Source organism: Mus musculus, chromosome 10 (genome assembly GCF_000001635.26).
Source record: "Mus musculus strain C57BL/6J chromosome 10, GRCm38.p6 C57BL/6J".
NCBI classification, from domain to species: Eukaryota; Metazoa; Chordata; class Mammalia; order Rodentia; family Muridae; genus Mus; species Mus musculus.
Window position 1 is genome coordinate 80,747,940 of NC_000076.6, and position 25,846 is coordinate 80,773,785.

At 50.8% G+C, this 25,846-nt stretch overlaps 1 protein-coding gene across 8 annotated transcripts in view; it reads left to right on the forward strand.

The window, feature by feature from the left end:
* The first annotated feature begins 7,161 nt into the window (after window positions 1-7,161).
* The window catches only part of Dot1l (DOT1-like, histone H3 methyltransferase (S. cerevisiae)), a 40,361-nt gene continuing 21,676 nt past the window's right edge, over window positions 7,162-25,846 (forward strand). For 4 of the 8 annotated variants that reach the window (XR_380380.4, XM_011243391.3, XM_011243390.3 and 1 more), the window contains exons 1-7: window positions 7,162-7,585; window positions 16,663-16,706; window positions 18,224-18,298; window positions 20,666-20,729; window positions 23,199-23,427; window positions 25,165-25,259; window positions 25,767-25,829. Coding sequence is in view for 5 of the 8 variants with exons in the window: in XM_011243391.3 (XP_011241693.1) it covers window positions 7,505-7,585; window positions 16,663-16,706; window positions 18,224-18,298; window positions 20,666-20,729; window positions 23,199-23,427; window positions 25,165-25,259; window positions 25,767-25,829 (651 nt within the window). In the remaining 3 variants the exon portion in view is untranslated. The remainder of the gene's footprint in view (window positions 7,586-16,662; window positions 16,707-18,223; window positions 18,299-20,665; window positions 20,730-23,198; window positions 23,428-25,164; window positions 25,260-25,766; window positions 25,830-25,846) is intronic. The other 4 variants (XM_030244974.1, XM_006513431.2, XM_006513430.2 and 1 more) reach the window with 3 other exon arrangements.

The window sequence follows — 25,846 nt, forward strand, 5'->3', positions numbered from 1 at the left end:
CCATCCACCCACCCTACCACCCACCCGTTCACCACCCACTCATCCACCCACCCATCCACCCACTCAACAACATACTAATAATCTACTGTATTCCAACTTTAGCAATGAGCAAAGATCAAGGAGACATTTAGAGAAAGAAGAAAGTTCTGAGAAAAGCAGGCAGGCAGACATGGGAACAAAGAGTTCAGAGAGGCTCAGGAATGGTGACAAAACTCAGACTCAAGCTTGTCCAGGATGGACAAGGTCCTGGGTTCAAGTTCAAGCAGAAAACAAACAAAACCAGCTCAGCCTGTGAAGGAGCAATGAGGGAGTGAGGGGGTGTGCAAGCTGATGAGATACACTGGCTAGCAGGGGCCACAGGAGCCACGGCCTCACAGGAGCTTCTCTGTGGGTGGGAGGTACTCAGCAAGTTTCAGGTCAGCCAGAGCAGCATAGTGAGCCCCTGTCTCAAAGCAAGAAAAACAAAGGAATTCCTAGAGGAGGGCTCACTCTGAAGAGATGTCTCAGCAGTTACGAACATTTGAAGCTTTTCCAGAGGACAGAGATTCAATTCCCAGTACCCACATGGTGGTTCACAACCATATATAACTCCAGATCCAGGGGATCCAAGTCCTTCTGACCACCATGGGCCCCAGACACACACAGATGTACATGCAGATAGAACACACATGCACATAAAATGAATAAATCGAAAAGAGAAAATAAAAAGCAGGTTGAATGTAACCATCTTCCCATTTAAAAAGTCCCTGATGCCTCTCGCCCCTGGAGAAAAAAAACCCCTGAGGTCCTCTGGTGTTTCCCTGGCCCAGGAGCCCCTTTAAGAGGGCGGGTGAGAATGAAGGAAGCCTCCCACAGAGAGCGTCTGGAGCTCTCCTTGGTGCTGAAATTCCTTTGGTCTGGCCACTGAAAGCATCCATCCCTCCCACCCTCAAGGAACTTGCTAATTCCTGTTTCCTAAGGATTCTCAGCGACAGCCCAAGATTTGCTGTGCATACGTGTACAAGTGTCCATGTGTGAAGGTCAGAGTTCAACCTTGGATCTGGTTCCTCACATCACATCTAGCTCTTGAACTCGTGGGTCAGACTTGGCTGGCTGGCTGGCCCCAGGGATTCCAGGAATCCTCCTGTCTCTGCCTCCTTAACTCTGAGATCGATTAAAAGTGTGCGCCACTATTTCTGGGCCTGTTGTGGGTTCTGAAGATCAAAACTCTGGCCCTCAAGCCTGCATGGTGGCCACTTTACCACCTGAGCCATGTCCCTAGCTCTCTGGGATTTGATTATTTAAAAAAAAAATTAAAGAAAAATCAGGTGTAGTGAGTGTTGCATGCCATTAATCCCAGCACTCCGAAGCAGATCTCTGTAAATTCAGGGCCAGCCTGATTTATGTAGTGAGTTCCAGGACAGTATAGCCCTGGCTGTCCTGGAACTTACTTTGTAGACCAAGTTGGCCTCGAACTCAGAAATCTGCCTGCCTCTGCCTCCCGAGTGCTGGGATTAAAGGCGTTCACCACCACACCTGGCAAACAAATACTTTAAAACAACTCTTCATTACATTTATTTATTTATTTATTTATGGTGTGCATGCTTGCTTGTGTGCGTGTGGAGGTCAGTGGGCATTTCCCAGAAGTTGGTTCTCTCCTATCCATTGCCAGGGTCTCAGCATGCCAGCATTGCCATTGATCAGACTCCAGCATGCCAGCAGCAGCTCTGCCGAAAGCATCTCTGTAGCCTTGGTTGGTTTTGTTCTGAGTAGGTTACATCAACTTGAGACAGCTAGAATCATCTTGGAAGATAGAGCATCGACTGGGTAAAGGCCCTAACCAGACTGATCCCTGGGCCATTTTCTTGGCCGAGGTCCAGTAGAGTGAACTGGCCACGGGGGCAAGCCATTCTGCAGTCCTCCTCCATTGCCTATGCCCAAGGTCCTGCCTGCCTTCAGGTTCCAGGCCTGAATTCTCTTGGTGATGCGCTACACCTGCAGGATGAAATATTGCTTCCACTCCCAGCACCTTTGCTCAGGGTATTTCAGGGTGGATTTTTAGTATGTTTATTTGTTTGTTTGTTTTGCTCTTTGTTTTGGGGTTTTTGTTGTTGTTGTTGTTGTTGTTGTTGTTGTTGTTGTTGTTTCTCAAGACAGGGTTTCTCCGTGTAGCCCTGGCTGTCCTGGAACTCACTCTGTAGACCAGGCTGGCTTTGAACTCAGAAATCTGCCTGCCTCTGCTTCCCAAGTGCTGGGATTAAAGGTGTGTGCCACCACTGCCCGGCATTAGTTTTTTGTTTGTTTATTTTGTTTTGTTTTTTAAAGAATTATTTACTTTATATATGTGAGTACACTATAGCTGTCTTCAGACACCCCAGAAGAGGGCATCAGATCCCATTACAGATGGTTGTGAGCCACCATGTGGTTTCTGGGAATTGAACTGAGGACCTCTGGAAGAGCAGTCAGTGCTCTTAACTTCTGAGCCATCTACACACACACACACACACACACACACACACTTTTTTTTCAAGACAGAGTCTCTGTGTAGCCCTGGTAATCTTGGAGCTTGCTCTGTAGACTAGGCTGACCTTGAACTCACAGAGATCAGCCTGCCTGTCTCCAGAGTGCTGGGATTAAAGGCGTGTGCCATCACTCCTGGCCTATTTTCTGTTCTTTAAACAGTTTATTTACTCTGTATGTCTGTGTTTGTGTGTGCCTGCAGGTGTATATATGGGTGGGTAGGGCATGGAAGTCAGAGGATAGCCTAGGCTGTGATCCCCAGAGGATAGCCTCGGCTGTGTTCTTCAGGACTGCTGCCTACTCCTTTTGAGCCAGTTTCTCCTAGCCTGGAACTCATTAATTAGACTAGGCTGGCTCCTGTCTGTGCTTTTCCAGTTCCTGAATTCCAGGGGCCACCACCCCAGGGCTGGCACCAGGGCATGCCACCACCCTAGGCCTGACACTTGTGTGTGGGCACCAGAACTAAAATAGGATTCTTGTCTTTGAAGGCAAACTCCTCACCAACTGAGCCATTCCTCTGGCCCTTTTCTTTGTTTATGAAAGTATATGTGTCCAATGTGTATGGAGGTCTGAGCTTGAAGTCCTGCATCTCCATCTCTCTCCACCTTAGACATGGACATGAGGTCCCTCTTTTAAAAAAAAGAAAGAAAGAAAAGAAGAGAAGAGAAGAGGAGAGAAGAGAAGAGAAGAGAAGAGAAGAGAAGAGAAAAGAAAAGAAAAGAAAAGAAAAGAAAAGAAAAGAAAAGAAAAGAAAAAAGATGTATTATATATATGAGTGTTCTATCTCCTGCACGACAGAAGAGGGCAGCAGATACCCTTGTTGATGGTTGTGAGCCACTATGTGGTTGCTGGGAATTGAACTCAGCAACTCTGGAAGAGCAGCAAGTGCTCTTTATAGATCTTCTCAGTCATCTCTTAACTGCTCTGCCTCCACCTCCCAGTGCAGTGGTGGGTGAGAGGCTAGTTCACCACACCCCGTTTATGAGAGTTGTTCCGGCGATGCAGCTCAGGGTTTCCCACGTTCCAGGTCAGCTCTCCACCCACTTATCCCATATCTGGTGTTGGTCTGGAACTTAAACTCCCCACTCTTGAGAGTACTTTGGAGTTCAGGCACAGTGCTGGCTGGGAGGGAGTGGCCGATGGCAAACCCCCGGCTTCCTCGGCTATTACTCAGACTTCCAGAAATAGAGCCGAGTGCGCACACATATAGAAACGGAGGTTATTTTAAGATGTGACTCACAGGATCCTGTGGGCTCTCAGCCCAAAATTAGCAGAACCGGCCAGCGCCTTGAAACCAAGAAGGTGCAGGAAGCTGCAGAGGAACTTCTAAGACAGAGGCTGGGGATGTGGGGAGACTTCCCGCTCCCTCTGGAGCCACGGTGTGGGCGAGGGGACTTCCCTCTCCCTCTGGACCTAGGCTTTCTCTTGCTTCTTTTAGGTTTTAAGCTGAGTTTGGTAACAAAAGGTAAAAGGATATCTGGGCACGGGTGGGGGTGTCTTCTTGAGGTCCTGAGCATACATACCCCTCACATCCCAGACTCCTCGTGCCCGCATGGAACCCTCCATATCCCAGCACATAATCCTTAAAATTCCAGCACTTGGGGTGCCGGAAGGCGATGAGTTAAAACTTTCCTGGGCAATATATATAGACACTAAATCTTAAACTCCCGTGTAGAACCCCCAGTGAGGGAGGGGCTGGGAGTGTGGACAGGGCTGGAACTCTATCTAGAATCCTCCAATGAGGGGTTGAGGCATGGTTAGGGTTAAGCCCTGCCTCCTGGGGGTGGGGGAGGAAAAGGGGTGGGCTGGGGGCGTGGTCAGGGGTGGAGCCTCGCCTAGAATCCTCTGTGAGTGATTGGGGGCGTGTTTGGCAAGGAAGTGCTTGGCCCTAGCTCCTAGGAGGCACCAGGCTATGCCCTATTAGCTCTGGCAATGAAAGCATGAGAGACCTGGGAAATTCTCTCCACTACCACTGAAGTTGGGACATTGTCTTGTAGGGAAAGATGAGCCTCACTCTGGACAACACAAGGAGAAAGTAATAGCTACAAGGCACGGAGGAGAGCTCTGTGTAGGAATCCCCTAGAGTGAGTAACAGGATTGGCCTTCTCTCTAAAGGGCATGAGGAAGTAGGTCAGATATAAAGAACGTTCACAGTCTGTCACTGCAGCAGCAGGCTGGGGGGCTGCTGGTCAAGGTCTGCTCTTAGACTAGCTTAGTGGGACAGTATTTGCTCAAGTTCATTTCCTTAATCAAGCAGGAAATAAAGAAAAGAAAAGAAAAGAAAAGAAAAAGAAAAGGCATTCAAGGTCATTCTGGCCTACAGAAGACTGTCCCAAGAACACCACCAGCAACAACCAGCCAAAGCTGAAGCAGAATGGACATGGTGCCTCCAGAGGGCTTTATCTCAGCACTCCACTCGGGAGGCAGAGGCAGGCCGATCTCTGTGAGTTTAAGGCCAGCCTGGGCTACTTATCAACTTTCTTTTGTTTTGTTTTGTTTTGTTTTTTAAAATTTTTTTCCAGACAGGGTTTCTCTGTATAGCCCTGGGTGTCCTGGAACTCACTCTGTAGAGCAGGCTGGCCTCGAATTCAGAAATCCACCTGCCTCTGCCTCCCAAGTGCTGGGATTAAAGATGCATGCCACCACTGCCCTGCACATATCAACTTTCAAAGCTACACAATGATCTCCTCTCAAAAAAAAAAAAAAAAAAAAAAGTAAAACAAGATAACAAAATCAAACGTAGAAGCCGCCGGGTGTGGTGGCACACCCTGTCTCGAAAAACCAAACCAAAAAACAAACAAACAAAAAAACATAGAAGCCAACAAATAAAAACAATAGAGCAATCTAGGAAGAGCCAATGCAGACTTCTGCAAGGAAGGATAATCTCGGCTCAGGCCCAGGCTATCCACCTGCCTCTGCCTGTGTCCCAAGAGCCCTGTGTAACCCATGAGTTACCTGGCAAGTTCAGTTTCTTGACCTGCTTACATCATACCAAGTGTACTGGCTAGTTTTGTGTCAACTTGACAGAGAAAGGAGCTTCAGCTGGGGAAATGCCTCCATGAGATCCAGCTGTAAGGCATTTTCTTTTTTCTTTTTTTTTTTTAATTTATTTTTATTATATGTAAGTACACTGTAGCTGTCTTCAGACACCCCAGAAGAGGGAGTCAGATCTCATTATGGATGGTTGTGAGCCACCATGTGGTTGCTGGGATTTGAACTTCGGACCTTTGGAAGAGCAGTAAGGTGCTCTTACCCACTGAGCCATCTCACCAGCCCATGTAAGGCATTTTCTTAATTAGTGATCAAGGGGGGAGGTCCCCTTGTGAGTGGTGCCATCCCTGGGCTGGTAGTCTTGGGTTCTATAAGAGAGCAAGCTGCAGCCAGGGCTACACAGAGAAACCCTGTCTTGGGAAAAAAATGTATTTAAGAGAGAGAGAGAGAGAGAGAGAGAGAGAGCGCAAGCTGAGCAAGCCAGGGGAAGCAAGCCAGTAAAGAACATCCCTCCATGGCCTCTGCATCAGCTCCTGCTTCCTGACCTGCCTGAGTTCCAGTCCTGACATCCTTTGGTGATTAACAGCAATGTGGAAGTGTAAGGTGAATAAACCCTTTCCTCCCCAACTTGCTTCTTGGTCCTGATGTTTGTGCAGGAATAGAAGCCCTGACTGAGACACCAAGCTACAGAGTCTTTTACCACGTCATTTAGTTTTGGAACGAGGGCTCACTGAGTTGCCCAGGCTGGCCCGGAATTTACTTGGTAGCTCAGCATGGCTTCTAGCTCCGGATCCTTCTTTTGGGGGCTGGCAAGCGCTAGGATGAGGGGTGGGAGCCATCTCCCCTAGATTACATTCACTCCCATGTAGTCAGGAAGAAGAAGCAGCTATCCAGAAGCGGCTGGTGAGCTGGTGACAGCTCACCTCAAGGTAACTTATTCTCAGAAGGTTTTGGGGGGAGGGAACTTAAGTATTAGAAGGATTGGAATGGCCTAAGAAGGAAATAAGTTTGGCTCCTGACTCTGTAAAGTTCTGGGCAGGTCAGAGAATAACATTGCTTTGAACTCTTAATTGAGAGCCTCCGACCTATAGGGTCCAATTTGACTGATGATTTATTAATTAACTTATTGCTCACATCTTTAATCCCAGCTCTCAGGAGGCAGAGGCAGGTGGATTTTGGTAAATTCGAGGTCAGACTGGTCAACAGAATGAGTTCCTGGACAGCCAGGGACACCCTGTCTCAAAAAAAAAAAAAAAAAAAAAAGCATGTAAATAAACAATAAGCAGATAGGCTAGAAAAGTGAAAAAATAGAAAAGCTAAAGAAGGGGAAAAATTGAAAAATGAAAAAAAAAAGAAAGAAAGAAAAAGCCAGAAAAACAGAAAAAGAAAATTGACGGGAAGGGAAGAGAAAGAAAAAGAACAGGAAATGGAAAGAAAAGAAAAAAGCAAAGCAAAGCGAAGGGACGCGAAGCAAGCCTGTGCAACTGGGATTTGAACTTGACCCCGCCTGGTCTCTCTCGCTTTCCTCCGCAGGGTTTCCCCGGGTCCCCGCTTCCGGCTGGCGGCGACGTCGGAGGGCAACCGAGGACGTGCGTGCGCCGCTGCGTGCGTAAGTGCGTGCGTCGGTCGGAGGAGGGCGAGTCCAAGGGGGCGTGGCGTGCGAGGGGTGGCGCGCGCGGCGCGGCGGGCGGAGGCTCTGGGCGCGCACCGCCTCTTGGCTCCCGGCCTCCCCCGCGCGCGCTCGCCGAGTGGTTCCGCCCGACCCCCCGGCTCATTGTGCCTTCTCCTCACGCCGGCCCAAGATGGCGGCGGCTCTAGACGCCCCGGCTCTGTGACTCCTACAAAGAGGGGAGCTGGGGCCACACGGGAGCGGCGGCCGAGGCACAGGCCGGGCCGTCTGTCCTCAGCCGTCCGCCCCGCGTCCGCCCGTGTCCGCCCGCCCGGCTTCCCGCCGGTGGCCCCGCCCCTCCCCCAACCGCCCGCCTAGCATGGTGCGGCGGCCGCGCGCGCCGACATGGGCGAGAAGCTGGAGCTGAGGCTCAAGTCGCCTGTGGGCGCCGAGCCCGCCGTCTACCCGTGGCCGCTGCCGGTCTACGTGAGTGTACTTGCGGAGAACGCGGGGGTAGGAGTCGTGGGGCTCCGCGGCGGCAGCGGCGGCGGCGGCGGGTCCTTGGCCGTTCTCGGCCCGCGCCTGCCGTTGCCCTGACGCGGCCGGTCGCGTTGTCGCCGCCGCCGGCCCGGAGCCCCGCGTCTCCAGCCTTTGAGGACCTGAGTCTGGACCGACCTTGTGGGCAGGGGTGTAGAGACTGAGAAGTCGGGGATTCCTTGCCTTTCGTGGCGACCCCTCATGTTGTCACCTCAAATTGTCACCTCACGTGCCCTCTTCCAGTCATCTGTTTCTTATCCTGATGCCTTCTCCTATTGTCCTCTATGCCCTTTCTCGTTGTCACCTTTTGATGTTCATGGGCAGGTGCTAAAAAGAACCCTAGGAAGTCAGGGGGAGGTTGGCCCTTGGGTTTGGGTTGTCCCCCCACGTTCGTGGAGTGGTAGGAGGGCTCCGAATAGTTGTTTCTTCATGTCAGGGTGCCCGGCTGAAAGAACCTGAGAAGTTAGAGAGGTTGTCATCTCAATTTGTACCTCATGTGTCGTTTGACGTTGGTGGATTGGCCTGGAGGTACATTGGAATGCTGGAGCAGTTGTTTCTTAATGTTGGTGGCATGGCTAGAGGGGACTTAGGGAGTCTGGAGGTTGTCCTCTCATGCTGGTGGGTAGAGCTGGTGCGACTCTGCAAAGCTGGAGGTGTTATCCCTTAAAGTGGAAGTGCCAGAGGCAAGTGGGTTCTGAAGTCCAGGAGGGCCTGCGGAGGTCAGTGTACTGTCCCCTTGTGGCCCTTTGTATGCTTTGAGTAGAAGATACAGCAGTGGGGTTCCCTGGTGCTGCTGAGTTCACATCCTCACTGGGGTCCCAGGGAACATGTGTGTCCTGGGATGCCCTTGCACCTGTCCTCTGCCTCTTCGAATTAGGCAGCCCTGTGTGTCCTTGAACATTCCCACAAGTGTCCACTCAACTCTCCTGAGGTCAGCAAGATGGCTCAGCAACAGTCTTATAATCTGAGTTCCATGTTTGGGACATGGGCAGAAGGGAGAGTACCAACTTCCACAAGTTCTCTGACCTCACTGTGTGCACAGACACAGCCACTCACAAATGTAATAGGAATTTTGAAATATCTGTTTGTGTGTATGCTGGTCATGGTGGCACACACTTTTAATCCTGGCACTTGGCAGAGGCAGGAGGAGTCCTGACCAACCTGGTCTATAGTGTGGGTTCCTGGTTGGTGGTCTGCCTACAAAGAGTCTGAGAAATTGGGGAGGCTTGTCCCTCTTCTTACCACGACTGGAAGGACTGTGGGAAATGGGAAAAGTTGTCCCCTGGTGTTGGTGGAGTCTGAGAGGTTGGGAAGTCCGGGAGGTTGTCTGGTGAGGCTGTCTGGAAGAGCACACTCTTTAGTACGTTCCCTCTCAGAGTTGGCTGTTCTGACTAGCCACCCTTCGCAGGGCAGTTCTGTGAGTTGTGGTCACAGTCGAGGTGCAGCCTACTTCAGCCACCTCAGCCTCCCCTCCACTGTCCTTCTGTCATTTGCCTCCCACTTCCTTGGCTGTCACATTGTGTTCTCTGCTAGCAGCTTTTTCTAGAAAGTCCAGGGAATGATCAGCAACTCTGCAGTGTTCACCCGGGAGAATGTGTCTGAGACTTGCCCACCCACGCTGTCTGAGGGTTTGAGGCTGCCCCTAGTTTTTCTTTTAGCTGGGCAGCATCCTTTGGGCAGTGAGCCAAGTTTGGTGATGATTCTGCCAGTCATAGGATGCCTGTGCTGGCCTAGTGTTTTCTTTTTCTATTGTTTCTTTGGTCTTGTTATATAGTGGCTGACCTGGAACTCATTCTGTAGCTCAGGCTGGCCTTGAACTTGCAGTGATATCCAGCTTCTGCCCCAAGTGCTGGTTGGGATGATGGGCTTGTACCCCTGTGGTGTGTGTGTGTGTGTGTTGGGGATGCGGGGAGTTTAGAACTCCAGACACCTGCAGTAGCCTTGTTCAAGCTGAAGCTGTCACTGAGGAGACCAAGAAATGGGCTGCTTGGTCTGTACTGAGTAGACAGTCACCAGGCTGTATCCTCAAAGTTGTCATATATGAGTTTGAAGGGTTAAAAAAAACTACCACAACCTTGTTGGTGCCCATTTGAATGGTGCTTCTAGTTTGCCTCTGCCCTGTCCCCTGGTGATGAAGGCTGAAAGTTCACCCAGTGACGCTGACCCTTTCATGTGAATCAGGCCTTCAGTTGAGCCTGGCGGGAACTGGCTTTCCAGTGGCGGGTGGCTGGGAATGACCGCCCAGTGCCTTTCCCTTGCTGGCCCAGATCTCATTTGGCAAGGTTGGCTCTGCTGGCCCAGCCCTGCTCCTGACATCTGCAGGCACTTTCCAGCTGTGGCTGTCACATTGCTCTCCATCCAGGAGCCAGCAGGTGGCAGGGTAGGGGTGGTTAGCTCTCTCAAAGCCTGAGCAGAGCAGCAGCTCCACAGTGCCCTATTCTAGTACCATGTTCCATGGAGAGTTCTGCTTCTTAGGAAGCCAGAACCTGGCACACACCAGTGTCAGACCTGCCATGCTAGCTCCCAGGAAGTGGCGGCAGAGGGATCAGGAGTTCAAGACCAGCTTTGACTATATAGTGAGTTCCATGCCAGCCTGTCCCACATATTGGGGCGCATCAGACTCTTGTTTCAGGTCCCTTCCCCCAATCAGGCAAACACAGAAAAATCTGTTGTGCTGTGATCCCATTACTGAGGCATTGTGTGCCCACCCACCTACAGGCCTTCCCAGTCTATTCTGTTTGTTTTGGGATGGATGGAGTCTTAGCATAATCCAACTGGCCTTCATCCTCCTGCCTCCTTCAGAGTCCTGGGATGCCAGGTGTGTGCCACCAGGTCTGGCTTTATAATCCTTTGTAAAAAGCACCTGCAAGCTACCTTTGGTGCCCCTGGGGCACAGAGGATAGAAAGACATTCATCACTGCAGGCTCTGGAACTTGACAGACAGATTAGGAACTGAGTGTGGCAGTCATGGGCCTGGGCTGGTGGCCCAGCTTCTTAGAGGAGTTGAGTAGCCTTGTGTTCACACTCAGAAATACCCAGTTTGGAGACCAGGTTTGGACAAGTGACAGGTGGGAGGGGGACACCATCCTTATAGCAGTTTAGGGCTCTGGAACCTCACAGAGTAATCCCTTTGGCAGAAGTGATGTAGATGTCATTTTTAGCTGTTTGCTTGGCAGGCAGCTTAGGGGACAAACCTGAGAAGGAGGACTAGGGTGGCCTTCCTGTTGGTGACTCAGTAGGCCATGTGTGGTGGCGTGTCCCTTCTGATGAGTTCAGGAGTCCCGTGGGTGGCTGGGTGAGTCGTGCTGTGGGTAGAATGAGCCAGCCCCAGCGTGACTCAGAAGGTATTTTCTTCTGCTGACCTTTTCGGATAAGTGTCCAGGCTAATCTGTGCTCACGTGGGCAAAGGTGGGTTGACCTTTAGCCTGCCTATGTGGGCCAATTACCTGTTTCAGCAGGGAAAGGATGGTAACGGTGGGCTTCCATGTGTGGCCAAGGGAAACATTGGCTCTGTACTTGCCTTTCAAACCCACTTACTGATGAGAGTAGGGGACTGCCCGGAAACCACCAGCTGGGTGAGATGGTCTGATTCTGTACCCAGGGCAGTTTGGCACTCACCATGTAGCCCAGGCTAACTTCAAACTTAGAGCAATCCTGTCTTTTTCTCTCAACTGCTATGAATATGGGTATGAGATGTCCTGCTGGCTTCAAGTTACATGTGAGGTTAAGTGATGAGGACAGACCACCTCTCCCAGCCTCCCTGCAGGGTATGTGACACTCTGTTAGGTGTCATTACTTCTGTCACATGGAAAGGTTAGCCAGCCATTCTCATGGGGTCTGTCTTTAATTGACACTTGGTGATGCCTAGTGATATTTGTGGTTGCCATAATTGGGAAGAGGGAAAACTTGGGCACTGGGCTCCTGCCGAGTTGGGTTCTGGATAACAGAGACACAGGTCTGCCACCCCGTATCTCAGATTGGATAAGTGGTCTGTTTGTTGGAGCAGACCTGTCCTTTTTTCCTGGGGTCCTCGTTATGCAAGCCAAGCTGGTTATCTTTCCAGAACATTGGTGTCCAACCACCTGACTGTTGGTCTGTTGCTAACTTAACCCAAACACAGCTGTCCATTGTATGTGGACACCAGCTCTGGGGTTGAGATGTGATAACCTTCTGAGGTCCTACACAGGCTAAACTACTGCAGGCTGCTCTGCTGGTGGTGTGAGTATGCTGGGGCATAGGCAGGGTAGGACTGTTCAGGGAGGGAGTGTCAAGCAGTTACTGGAGCATCTGCCTCCTTCCTTACTCTCCCTCCTCCACTCCCCCCCCCCCCCCCAGACTCCTGACTCTGCCTTTACCTCCAGAGTGCTGGTTTACACAGTGTTGGGGATGGAGCCCCAGGCTTTGTGCATTCTAGGGAGTGCTAGACCTACTGAGCTATATTCAAGCTCAGAAGGGTAGCACCTGTCCACTTGTGGGAAGGTCCGGGTTTGTCCAAAACCAGTACCCAAACAGGTTACCTGACAGGGTCTGTGGAATAATCAGAGGTCAGGCAGCTATTATAGCTCTCTAGTTCTAGAACAGTCCATCACCCCCATGAATAGTCATCTGTTCCCAGCCCATGAGTATAACTTTCTGTTTAAGGATTATCTGTTGGACATCTCTTACTGCCAAGCTACTCCCTGTGGTCCTGTCACCAATGTTAGAACCCTGTGCTTCTGCCTTTGCCACTGGCTTGTGGTATTTGAGTGTGGAAACAGACTTCCAGGTCTTAGGCTTTAGAAGACGAACTTGTTTCCTCCATGCTAGAGTGGAGTAACAGGATAGAATGGGGTGGCACCAAGATCCATAAGGGCATTCATATACACCAGGCAACTTTTTTAAAAGGATGGAATTTTAGCTGGGCGTGGTAGCGCATGCCTTTAATCCCAGCACTCATGAGGCAGAGGCAGGCTTATTTCTGAGTTTGAGGCCAGCCTGGTCTAACAGAGTGAGTTCCAGGACAGCCAGGGCTACATAGAGAAACCCTGCCTCGGAAAAAAAAAAAAGTGGAATTTTATTTACTGTGCACAGGTATTCACGACGTGTGAGGGTAGAAGACAGAAGAGGATGCTGTGTCCTCTTATGTCACTGTCTGTCCCTTTGAGGCAGGGTCCTTTGCTGGACCTGATGATTTGCCTTCTCAGGTAGACTGGAAGCCAGCTGGCTCCAGTCCCAGGTCCCCACACCCCTGCTGGGGTTACAGGAGCTTTGACTGCTTACCTTCTGATTGCAGGGCAAGTGCTGTGAATTCTTGGTCTCTCTCTGGTCCCTGTGCAATATTCACAGCCGCCCCAGTGCCCAGATGCAATGCCATGCTATCTTGCTGTTGTCTGGGCAGGGCTCCTTGCCTCTCCTTGAAGGCTTGTCCCAGCTCTCCTAAGACAAAGGGTAACCAAGCCCCTGTCCTTTGCCCTCATACCCTGAGGGAGGAGTGGCCTGCAAGAAGGAGGACACAAAAGTGTCCTGATGGTGAATATGCAGTCACTCTTATCTATTGACTAACCTATATCACTTAATAGACCTGGGTTGATGGTGTCAGTCCCCTTTGAAGACCTCAGAGGCCAGCTTTCCATGGAAAGTTCAGCAGAAACCCTTGTGGCTGCAGGGCAGGCAGCTGGCACAAATGGGCTGGCTCTGGCCTCATCTCTGTCCTTGTAGCTGAGCAAGGACACTTGTTCTTTTGTGAACCTTTGAGTCCCCATCCTATACTTGCCTCCTGCCTTCAGGAAGATGGGCAGCCAGGAAGCTGGGTGTCCCCATGTGTGCTGTGAATTAGTACCCTGGAGCTGGGCCAGACCCTGGGTCCCTTTGTGGACTTTTGAGTTCAGAGTCAAGTCTTAAAAAAAAAAAAAAAAAAGTTCTCTAGGCTGGATGTGTCTGTGGTCCCAGTTGCTTGGGAGGCTGGGGCAAAGAGATTGCCTGAACCCCCACAATAAAGTTACCAGAAAGTTATAGACTGAGTGTCTCCCTTCCCCTCCTCCTCCTTTCTCTGTGTGTGTATGTCTGTGTACACACGTGTGAACAGACATACCCTAAGCTTGGAATGTGGTGTGCATTCTTAGGATAGCCCATCAGGTTGAGACTGTACATGTGATATGATCATAACCCTGTGTGGGCTTTTCCAGGGTTCTTAGTTCTTTGTGTGGGACTATGTTTGCTAATGACTGAGGTCATGGTTGATTTAGTGTCTGAGGCTTCCTCAGGCTTCTCTGCAGGATGCACGCTTTAGGGGTCACTCACTGGGGGATCCCACGGGTCTTTGGCACTGGGATGGAGATGTAGACCCCTTTGAGCTTATCCTTGATCAAGGGACCTGTCCTGGGATTCTCTGTGAGGCTCCTGCCTCTCTTGCCCTTGTACAGGCAATGCTTTGTTTGGCTGTTGGTCACCCTGCATGTGATCTGAGCAGTTGATGGTTATCAGTTGAGGCAAGTTCAGGAGGGTTTGGAACAGCCTTCCACACCTTTGCTGTAATGGTATTTGATGGCCACAGAAGAGTGTTTTGTTTGTTTTTCCACACAGGTTCTCTCCATGTTTTCCTGACTGTCTTGGAATTTACTTTTTAGACCAAGCTGGCCTTGAACTTCTGTCTCTGCCTCCCGAGTGCTTGGATTATGAAGGGGTGCACCACCATGCCCTGCCTGCTGCTTCCTTACTCCCCTCCCCTCCCCTCCCCTGCCTGCCCTCCCTCCCTCCCTCCCTCTTTCTTTCTTTCTTTCTTTCTTTCTTTCTTTCTTTCTTTCTTTCACAGGGCCCCTCTCTCTCTGTAGTCTTGGTTGGCCTTGAACTCACAGAGATCCACCTTCCTCTGTCTCTGCTGTGACTAAAGGCATATGTGCCACTGCCCCATACCACTTGAGTGTTGCTTTGTAGAAGAAATTAGCTGCTGTGGTTTGTTGATGAGTATAGGCAAGCCTGGTGCAGTGGCACAAATGTGTGATCTCAGCAGCACTCAGGAGGCCAGGGCAGGATTAGGCATTTCAGGGTATCTATAGTGATCATTCTGTTCACAAATTCAAAAAGCACTGAAGTCGCTCAGCAGGTGAGGCACTTAGCAGTGAATTCCTAGTGCTGCACCAGATGTGGGCTGTCCCTGTACAAAGAGACCAGCATTTCTCATGAACGCAGGCTCCTGGGGCTGTGCCCAGCATAGTCCCTTCATTCCCAGGTGCCTGCATGCCTGTCCCTTTCCTAGGAACACAGCTGGAAGAATCTGCTCCTCTTAGTTTGTAAGCTCAGGACTGAGTGGGCATAGTAGGCCCAACAAAACTCAAGAGTGTGTCCTGGTCCTCAGTAAGTGGGGAAGCCCTAAGAACCCTACAAGATAATCAATCAATCAATCAATCCCAACATTTGGGAGGTAGAGACAGGAGTTGTGCTACCTGCATGTTTGTCTGCACCATGTCCATGCAGTGCCTATGGAGGCCAGAAGAAGGCATCATATCCACTGGAGCTGGAGTGATAGGCTGTTGTGAGCCACCATGTGGTTGCTGGGAATTGAACCTGGATTATCTGCTAGAGCTTCTAGTGCTCTAACCACCTAGCTGCCTTTCCAGCTGCACAGCATTTCTAAGATCTTTCTGAGCTGTGACAACCACCTGGGTTGAGTGCCCAGTAAGTTACTAGAGAGTAGCCCAGGCATGGGTATCACATGCTATATAGGCCCTCTTTCCAGCAGTGTTGGAGTATATTCTCACTCTGTTCTTCCCAGTCTCCAAAGCAAGTCAGGCTGATATCCCAGGCCCTGGGTGCTCAGGGGTGACCTCGGGACAAGGTTGATCTTGAAGAGACTGGGTACACTGGGTATTCACATCTGGTAGACACACATGAAAGTGTGTTTGTGTGTGTCTGCCTGCCTGCCTGGGCATACATTCATGCACACATTCTCTGGTACCTTTGTTGTTATACAGTGAGAAAGAAGAGGTGAAGCATTGGGTTGTGGTAACAACACATCTGCCCCGCTGCTGAGTGTCTTCTCTGGGGAGACCTATGTGTAGTCATTGCTTCACCCCAGACAGGGCACCAACCACAAACCACAGAATTGATCCCATAGCTTAGGAGAACTGTGAGTTCACTGGGGTTACTTATTGAGTGTGGGTGACTCAAAGGCAGCTTGGGGTTCCTTCCACCAGCTGCCTGGTTTAGACTTCTTTCCTTAGCATGTGTGAATCATGGACATTACATGCACTTCCTCAGCTCAAACTTAATGGCCTTTCCTATCATGAACACCTCGTGACCCCTATTTAAGTGTGCTCATCTCCAGACAACCACAGCAGAAGACTGTCTAGAGACTTAGGGTTGTGGGGCACACTGTGGGAGCCCATATTAGTGTTCAAGGGCTACTTGACTTCCTTCTCATCTGTGTGTAGTTTGTGGCTGTGCTGGACACAGCACTGAGTCCTCTGTGCAGGTAGGGTGATGGCCAGGACTCAGGCAGAGTGAAGAGCCTGGGCTCTGGAGGCCCTAGCCATGGTGTTTGTGTGTCCAGTTCTCATGAGGCAAGCCTACAGCCTTCATCATTCTACAGTTGCCTTCATTACCCTACAGTCCACTTCTCCAGTGGAGCTGGGCCTGTGCAAACCAGTGGGCAGTGGATGTGAAGGGCAGGAAGCTCATAGGGTGACTGGCCAACCCAGGGAAGCCGGAGTGCTGCGTCTTCTGTTTCCTTGTTCTTTTCCCCTCTAGTCGTTTTCTGTTAGTAGTTGGCATCCTTATGCTTCATCTTACAGTCGACTTGAGAGCTGGCCCTGAATGGTCGTGCTGGGGCAAGGCTTTATTTCAGGCGTAGCACACATGGTGGCCAATGGGACTCTGTAGGATCTGCCCACACCCATCAGGTGTGCAGGGAGACAGAGCTGAGTCAGGCTCCAGCTCTGGGGAATATGTTGAGTCACCACCTCTGTAGGGTGGTTGTGCATCATAGAACAAGAGGACTTTGGGGTGTCACTGTGGTTGTTGGGTCCAACTGTGCATCTTTTCTCTTTCAGGACAAGCACCATGATGCTGCTCATGAGATTATTGAGACTATCCGGTGAGTACTGTATGGGATGAGCACTGGGCTCGGAGCTTCCTCCCAAGGTTCCCAGCACCCCCGCTGCACTGTCCTCACTGGGACCTCTGGGAAGTGTGGCAGGAGGAGCCCTGGCAGAGGCATCTCTCCATGACCCTTGTCTGGGAAAACCTCAGTTGTTTGTTTCCCCTGCCATGGTGGGGATGGAGCCAGCTCACATATGTGCAGCCTCTGAGCTGCTTGCTACCTCCTGTGAGATGGGACTTGGGACGTCTCTGTGTCCCCCATCTTCCCTTCACTAGTCCCCACCTTTGGATTGGAGAAAGATGGGAGTTTGTAAGGACTATGAGTAGGACCTCCTTCCTGTGACACCAGCAGACACATGGTGCCAGGGCAGCTGCCTGTTGGGATGGATCTGCAGCCTTTTTTCTGAAGCATCCTGTGGTTCCTGTAATAGTGGACATAGATTACTGGGGAAAGCCCTGGCAGACCATAGAGACTGGACTCATAGATTGCCATTCAATGCCACAGGTGGAGGCAGTGGAAGCAGTGGGACTTACAAGCCAGCCGGGGCCGTAAAGAGGCCAGTTAAGTTGGGTATAGTGCTAGCCTGGGGACCTGAGTACATCTCTGGAAGCCATGTGAATGAAGATGGAAGGAGGGGACTGGCTACAGATTTCCTTTGATCTCTTATGTGTGCTATGGTACACATGTCACCCCATCTTGTGCATCTACAAGTACATACATACCTAACCTAAGAAGGCCCACCCACACCCTTGCCAACTGTCTAAGCCTCCAGGAAGCTCTTTTGGTGGAAGAGTGTATCTGGCTGGAGTGGAACCCAGCAGAACTTGTGAGGCAGAGGCAGGAGCATCACTATAGTTTTGAGGCCAGCCTGGTTTGCCCCTTGGTATACATAGTGAGTTCAGGACAGTCAAGGCTGTGTAGAAAAATCCTGTCTGGGGGCGGGGTGGGGCGGGGTGTTATATCCCAAGCTGGTCCCTCCCCCAGAGTTTTTTTTTTTTTTTTTTTTAATTATGTTTGTGTGTGGTTGATTTGTCAGGTACACACATGCCACAGCATATGGTGGGGGCAGAGGGCAGCTTTGTGAAATTGCTTCTCCTCCTTGTGTAGGCTACAGGATTGAACTTGGGTTGTTGGTTCTGTGCCACAGTTGCTTTTACCCACTGAGCCATCTTGCCAGCTCCCTCCCCATCTTGGGGAAAGGTCCCATTATGTAGCCCAGACTGGCCTTGAATTAGAAATTTTTATGCCTCAGCCCCACCCAATGTGCTGGATTGGCTGGCTTGTACCACTGAGCCTGTCTAATATTTTGCTTTTTACCATAATATATGAATTTATTTCTTTTCCAAGTGCCAACACTGACCTTGGCCTCAAAATCTGTGATTTCTCAATAGCTCCTCATGAACTTGCACAGTAACATTCACACACACACACACACACACACACACACACACACACACACACTCCAGAGAGCGTCGTGCTGAGGCCAGCAACACCTCTGTGTTCCATTTCAGGTGGGTCTGCGAGGAAATCCCAGATCTCAAGCTGGCCATGGAGAACTATGTCCTGATCGACTACGACACCAAAAGGTGAGCAGGAAGGGATGGAGCAGGCTGTGGGCTGCACCTACCCCGCTGCCTACACCCTTGCTACGCTTCCTTCGGGAAGCTCTTTTGGTAGAAGAGTGTATCTGGCTGGAGGAGTGAGGCAATCACTGGGAACTCCTACACTGTACACATTGAATTGATATGTGGGAAATTACCAGGGCTGGTGAGAGAGCTACTGGCCGTTTTAACAGCAGGTCCTGCCAGCGCTATGTTGATGGGCCTCCACCTTGCCACCATAGGTGCTGGGTGAGGCCAATCCTTGCCCCCACCTAGGTAGGCCTTCTGTGCAGAGTGGGCGGAGAAGCAAAGGCATCCCTGGAATGCTGCCTGGAGCCAGGTTTGTTTTTCTTTGAGAAAGAATAGCCCAGGCTCTACCTCCTGCTCAGAGCCTGCCTAAAAAAGCTTTGCTTGACCTATGACCTGATTATTAGAAAGGATTCCTGCCAGCCTTAGTGACACTGGGACAGGACAGTCCTACAGTCCACTGGCTGGGCCCCTTGCCCTCTGACTAGCAACTGGGTGTAAGTGGACTCGAGCTCACTGCTGACCCAAGGCAGGAGCCTGTGTCCTTATAGAGTTGGAATTAACTTCAGCCCTCTATCTCACTTCCTCTGTGAAGCTCCTGGACCCCAGGAAACGACTTTTTTCATGTGAGGAACCCACCCAGAACCCTGCAGTGGGACCCTCCACCCCTCTGGTCGTCGAGTAGGCTTTCTTACCTTACCTGGTGTGACCTCAAACTCCTGGGGCTCGCATGACCCAAATTCCAAGTAGCTGGGACTGTAGTTGTGTGTGCCAACACCTCGCCCTGCTTTGGCTTTTCCCGGTTCAGGGATGCCATGCTCTGTTCTGTGGCTGCAGCTGTCCTGGGTTCCTTTTAAGAGAAAGAAAGGTGGGCTGGTGAGATGGCTCAGTGGGTAAGAGCACCCGACTGCTCTTCTGAAGGTCCGGAGTTCAAATCCCAGCAACCACATGGTGGCTCACAACCATCTGTAACAAGATCTGACACCCTCTTCTGGAGTGTCTGAAGACAGCTACAGTATACTTACATATAATAAATAAATAAATCTTTAAAAAAAAAAAAAAGAGAGAAAGAAAGGTGTAAGACACATGATTGGGGCCAGTCCAGGTTCATACTGTAACACACCAGAGTGCTGGGGCATCAAGTGGCATTGTGTGACTCCCTCACATGGGGAGGAAGCTGTCTGTGTGTCTTAGTGTTCCAGAGCATCCTGTCCCCAGCATTAGTCTCCTCCTGGGCATTTAGGGTATCCCTGAACATAGGGGGTGTGGAGTAGCACTCTCATCCCTAGAACTGTGCTTCTGCTACTTGGCGGTCAAAGTACACAGGGGTCTTCTCAAAGAAACCAAGAAATTAAGGGGTCCTGCCCCAGGCCTGTCCAAAAGCCAGATACCCCTGCACCTGGTCCTGGCTGATGGTGGCCTGGAGTCCAGAAATTGGCAGGGCCTCCACTGCCCAAGCAATCCAAGGCACTATGCCTGCTTGCCTCCTTTTTAAACGGCTCCATTTATTTTTACTTTGAGTGTGAACGTTTGCCCATTTGTTTGTCTCTACAACATATGCAGGCAGTACCCACAGGGGCCAGAAGAATCCCCTGGAGCTGAAGCTATAGCTGGTTGTGAGCCTCTTTGTGGGTGCTGGGAACAGAACCTGAATACTCTTGCAGAGGTAGCCATTGCTGTCATTGCTATACTAGGCTGTCTCACATGTTCCAACTTCGTTTTCTTTTTTGGAGACAGGTTTCACTGTATAGCCCTGGCTGGCTTGAACTTGTAACATTGTCCATCTCTGCATCTTTCCACCTCCTGAGAGCTGGAGTTGTCAGTGTGGGCCAGTGCCCCATCCTGTTGTCTCACATGCTCCTTACAGCTTAGAGAGGAGAGCCTAGTCTCTCTACCTTCTACCTCATTTGAGATGACTTCTTAATTTTGAATGCTGCACATGCCAACCCTGCCCCCTTCTTCCTTAGAAGGATGGAGAACTCAGGACCTCATTCTGCCCTGCTTTTGGTAGGTTCTCAGGACTCAAACCCAGGACCTCATACTTAGTTAGAAACAAGCACACTAGCTGCTGAAACTATCTCCCCAGCCCTCGCCTAGGTCATAGTTATGACATGCTCTTAAAGTTCCTCATCTAAGTGACAGTCTGACTGTGGAATTGACATGTGAAGTAGAGTTACCCAAACTGCCTTGGCCTTGTTCCTGTGTCCAGGGACCGTCTGAGCACAGAGCTGGCCAGACATGTTGGTGTTCTGGAGCCCGGTGGCCTCCAATAACACACACATACTCACTCACACACACACACACACTCTCTCCTTCCTTTTTCAGTTTTGAAAGCATGCAGCGGCTGTGTGACAAATACAACCGGGCCATCGACAGCATCCACCAGCTGGTAAGTGGCTCCCCACTTGCAAGGCTGGTCACTCCCACTGGATTTGCATGGTGTTGACTCCTAGGCCTCCCAGGGCAGCCAAGCACTAGGACCTCCTGCAGTTTGTGAAAGAGTGGTAGGGAGGGCAGTTGGCATGGTGTATTAGTCAGGGTTCTCTAGAGTCACAGAACTTATGGGTAGTTTATTATACTCTATATAGTAAAGGAATTTATTGATGACTTACAGTCTGCAGTCCAACTCCCAACAATGGTCAGCAGCAGCTGTGAATGGAAGTCCAAGGATCTAGCAGTTGCTCAGTCCCACAGGGCAAGCAGGCAAAGGAGAAAGAGCCTTTCTTCTTCCAATGTCCTTATGTAGTCTCCAGCAGAAGGTGTAGCCCAGATTAAAGGTGTGTGCCATCACACCTTTAATCCCAGATGACCTTGAACTCGGAGGTCTCCCTGTCTTAATCTGGAATCCATAGCCACTATGCCTCAAGATCTTCATACCAAGATCCAGGTCAGAAACTTGTATCTCCCAGCCTCCAGATTAGGATCACTGGTGAGCCTTCCAATTCTGGATTGTAGTTCATTCCAGATATAGTCAAGTTGACAACCAGGAATAGATAGCCACTACACATGGTGAGGCAGGGAAGTCAAGTGGCAGGACATCAAGACCCAGATGGCATTGACTGGCTTCCTCAAGTAACTTCTTGGGGTCATTGCTTCTACACAGACAGATCTTTGCATCTGTGCTTGTCCCTGTGTGCTGCCACAAAGGTGCAGGCAGGCAGCACCTCCCTAAACTGAGGCTGCCTTCCTCTGCCCTGCAGCTGGCTCATAACCTGAAGCTCTGCTTTAGGGGCATCCTGCTCATAGCAGAGCTGCATAAAGCTCTGCCTATCTGTCTGCCTGCCTGTCTGCCTGCCTGCCTCAGTTGACGAGCTGGATGCAGGCAGCAGAGCTCCGCCACTATGCATGCAGGTTGTGAACATTCCAGAAAGCACAGGAGTCTCTGGCACTGGAACTTGTTGGGGGTCTGTGAAGGACATGGCTATCTAAGAGAAGCTGGGTGGGTGGTTGTGTGAGTCCTTGAGTTAAGATATTTGTACAGCTCTGTGCAGCCCACTGGACGCTGATCATGCCATCGCCTTGCCACCTTACTGTAGGATACACCAGCTAAACCAGCTGTACTATGGTTCCTGAAGCAGGAAGTTTGAGGCCTGTTTGATACTGTCTGTCACATTTGTGGCTGGCAGTGTCCATGTTCACAAGCCCAGGGGGCAGAGCCCTTCTTCCCTAAGGCAAACTATCTTAGTTAGGGCTTCATTGCTGTCTCCTTACTAAGACACCATGGTTTTATAAGGACTGCATTTAACTGGGGCTGGCTTACAGGTTCAGAGGTTCAGTCCATTGTCATCAAGGCAGGAAGCATGTCAGCGTCAAGGTAGGCATGTTGCAGGAGGAGCTGAGAGTTCTACATCTTCATCCAAAGGAAGCCAGGAACGGACAGTCTTCAGGCAGCTAGGAGGAGAATTGTTTGTTTGTTTGTTTGTTTTTGGAGACAGGGTTTCTCTTTGTAGCGCTGGCTGTCCTGGAACTCACTCTGTAGACCAGACGGGCCTCAAACTCAGAAATCCAATGCCTCCCAAGTGCCGGCATTAAAGGCGTGCGCTACCACTGGAGGAGGGTCTTAAAGCTCACCCTCACAGTCACATACTACCTCTGACCAGGCCATACCTGCTTATATTGCCACTCCGTGGGCCAAGCAAATTCAGACCACAGGAACCCTCCTTTGATTTGGTGGATCAGGTCAGATAAGAGCACTTGCAGGGCCAGCCTGAGGGTGTGGTCAGGAGCTGAGTTTTTCACTGCTTTCATTTTCCTGTGACTTAAAGACTCTCTTAATGCTGGGGGGGTCTGAGGTACACACTGGGAGAGGGCATATCTGCTAAGGAGCCTTCAGCCAGGTGCGACTTCTGGAACCTAGGGGCAGGCTTAGGCCAGGAAACTTAAAAGGTCCAGTCAGAAATAGACCTTTATGGTGAGTTGTCAGAGCCAAGTGCCAGGAGTGATATGTAGGGAACTGGCTCTGTGCATTGCTGTGAGTCGTTTTCTGTTTGTGGTCTTTGGGATAAACTCAGTAAGCATGCTCTTCATCACTGAGGCACACCTTTTGTGTGTGTTTGTTTGGTTTTTCGAGACATTGTTTTTCGGTGTAGCCCTGGCTATCCTGGAACTCAAGCTATAGACAGGCTGGCTTCAATTCAGAGATCCATCTGCCTCTGCCTCCCAAATGCTGAATTAAAGGTGTGTGACACTAGTGCCTGGCAACCTTTTGGGTTTTTAATTCAGAATCTTAGCATGGAGTTCAGGCTGGCCTTGAACTGACAGTGTTCCTCCTGCCCCAGCCTCCCCAGTTTTGGATGCCAGACAGGTGTGCTGTTAGCTGCTGTTGAGTATAATGGGTTATGTCTACTCTTGTCCCCAGTGGAAGGGCACTACACAGCCCATGAAGCTGAATACTCGGCCGTCCAATGGACTTCTGCGGCACATCCTGCAGCAGGTATATAACCACTCTGTCACTGACCCGGAGAAGCTTAACAACTACGAGCCCTTCTCCCCTGAGGTGTATGGGGAGACCTCCTTTGACCTGGTGGCCCAGATGATTGATGAGATCAAGATGACAGAGGATGACCTGTTTGTCGACCTGGGCAGTGGTGAGTGTCTTGCAGCATGGTCTTTGAGCCGACCTTGAGTCCCAAAAAAAGTCAAGGCTGCCCATGAGTCCCAAAAGGGTCTTTTCACAGAGGACACTGGCTGAGCGAGGCTCCTGCTGCCACCTCCCTGCTCAGCCTTCTCCCAGAGCCCTCTGCCCTGGGCCTCCTTTCACCCTTGCTCCAGCTTTTGACCTAGTGGCTCTTGGGTTGTGGCTGCTTAACCAGAATCGTATTCCTGAGGTGTCTGGTCATGGCTCTGTGCTACTATACACTTGGTTCAGACACTGACACATGCACACAGACAGACAGTCACATATACAGACAGCAGTGTTGCTGGACTGCCTGCATGGTTGTGGTTCACTCGACTGACACTTTTCTTGGGGCATGTCTTAGGGTTTATTGCTTCCATGAAATCCCATGACCAAAAGCAAGCTGGGAAGGAATGGGTTTCTTGGCTTACACTTCCAAATCAGAGTACTGAAGGAAGTCAGGACAGGAACCCAAATGGGGCAGGAACCTGGAGGCAGCTCCTGCAGCTGATTGATGTGGAGGTCATGGAGGGTATTACTTACTGGCTTGCTCCCTATGGCATTCTCAGTCAGCTTTCTGTCTTTATGCCTTCCTTCCTCCCTTCCCTCCCTCCCTCTCTTGGTTTATCAGGATAGGTTTTTTTTCTGGGTAGCCTTGGCTGTCCTGAAACCCTGTTTGTAGACCAGGCTGGCTTCAAACTCACAGAGATCCACCTGCCTTGGCCTCTGAGTGCTGGGACTAAAGATGTGCACCACCACACTCAGCCTGCAGCCTATAGAACCCAGGACCACCACAATGTTCTGGGTCCTTCCCTATCAGTCACTAATTAAGACACAGACAGATCTTATGGAGGCATTTTCTGAATTGAGGTTCCTTCTTTCCAGATAACTGTAGCTTGTGTCAAGTTGACATAAAACTGTCAAGTACAGGCCATCTCTCCTGTGCCTGATGGAGCAGGATGTGGAGGCTGGAAAAGACATAGTTGTTGTCTCCAGCTCTTTTAAAAGCTGCTAATCCAGCTGCGAGGGTTGAGCCTCCTGGGTCCCTAACTTTTGAGAGTCTATCCTGAGGCACTGTGACTTAGAGGCTCACTCGACTGACACTGTGTAGGGGATGCCTTCCAGCCAGGCCCTGCATCTCCTATGATACTTGTGTGTCAGATGTGGCTTTTCTAGCCTGTGGGTTCTAGCAGCATGCTATTTATTACTGAAAACATTGTGCCCAGGACAGTCAGGTGGCCCGTGCCTGAAATGTGGAATTGGTCTGTAAGCAGGAGTGGTGGGGGGGTGTGGTGGTGTTCAGCCTTCTCAGAGCCTCGACCCTTGACCTAGCTTCTCTGCTTGGGGCCAACAGGTGCCAGTCACCAACTCTTGCAGCCTCTGGGGTTTCCCATCCCTGAGCAGACATGTTAGGTCAGGGTACCTGCTGACCTCAGTAGTTACAGCTGTCCAGGAGATGACTCAGGTGAAGAAGGGTCTTTCTGAGGGCCATCTCCATGTGGGAACAGCCAGGCCCTGCCAAACTGCTGAGGGTTACAGTTTCACACATAGCACTGTGGGTCCTAGAGTGGCACAGGCATCCTCTGGTGAGAGGTCTGTGCCTTTGAATGGCTTTCTTTCTGACACCAAGGGACATTGTCATGTGGCTGAGGCCACTGGGTCTCTGTGGAGGTCACACAGACTCTGACGTATGTCTCTCTGGCTGAAGGTGTGGGGCAGGTTGTCCTTCAGGTTGCTGCGGCCACCAACTGCAAACATCACTACGGAGTGGAGAAAGCGGACATCCCAGCCAAGTACGCAGAGGTGAGCAGTCACATGTGCTTGCTGCTTAGGGCTTCTCTGTCTGGGCACATCTTCCAGGCCAAGAGCGTCTGTGTTTGTGATACCCAGTATTTCTAAGAGTACCTGTGTGTTCCTGGTGGCCTCTGCAGCATGAGCACACCGTGTAGTCCTGGTGGGAATGGCTGCCTCCTCAGGAGAGAGGATGAGCTCCTATGAATTGTTAGGGCACATTCCTGTGGATGTGTTCCCCACCCCCAGCCCCTGTTCCACCCAGGATGGGGTTCAGCCTTGCTGGGGCTGGAGAGGATGATCTTGGGGCTCTGTTGAAGGGTTGGGAACCTTGTGACTCTACCATGGCCTCTGATTGCACACCCCCCAACTTCCCTTCCTTCTCCGTGTGCACCACAGCAGGGTCGCTGTAGATAGGTACCATTATCTTGTTCAGTGTCATCTTGCAGAGCCTGTGGACCTTCCACTGCCTTGGCCTCCCTGAGTTTGTAACAGATTGTATGCCTTTTTTCCCCTCAGACCATGGACCGAGAGTTCAGGAAGTGGATGAAATGGTATGGAAAAAAGCATGCAGAATACACAGTGAGTGCCATCGCTCC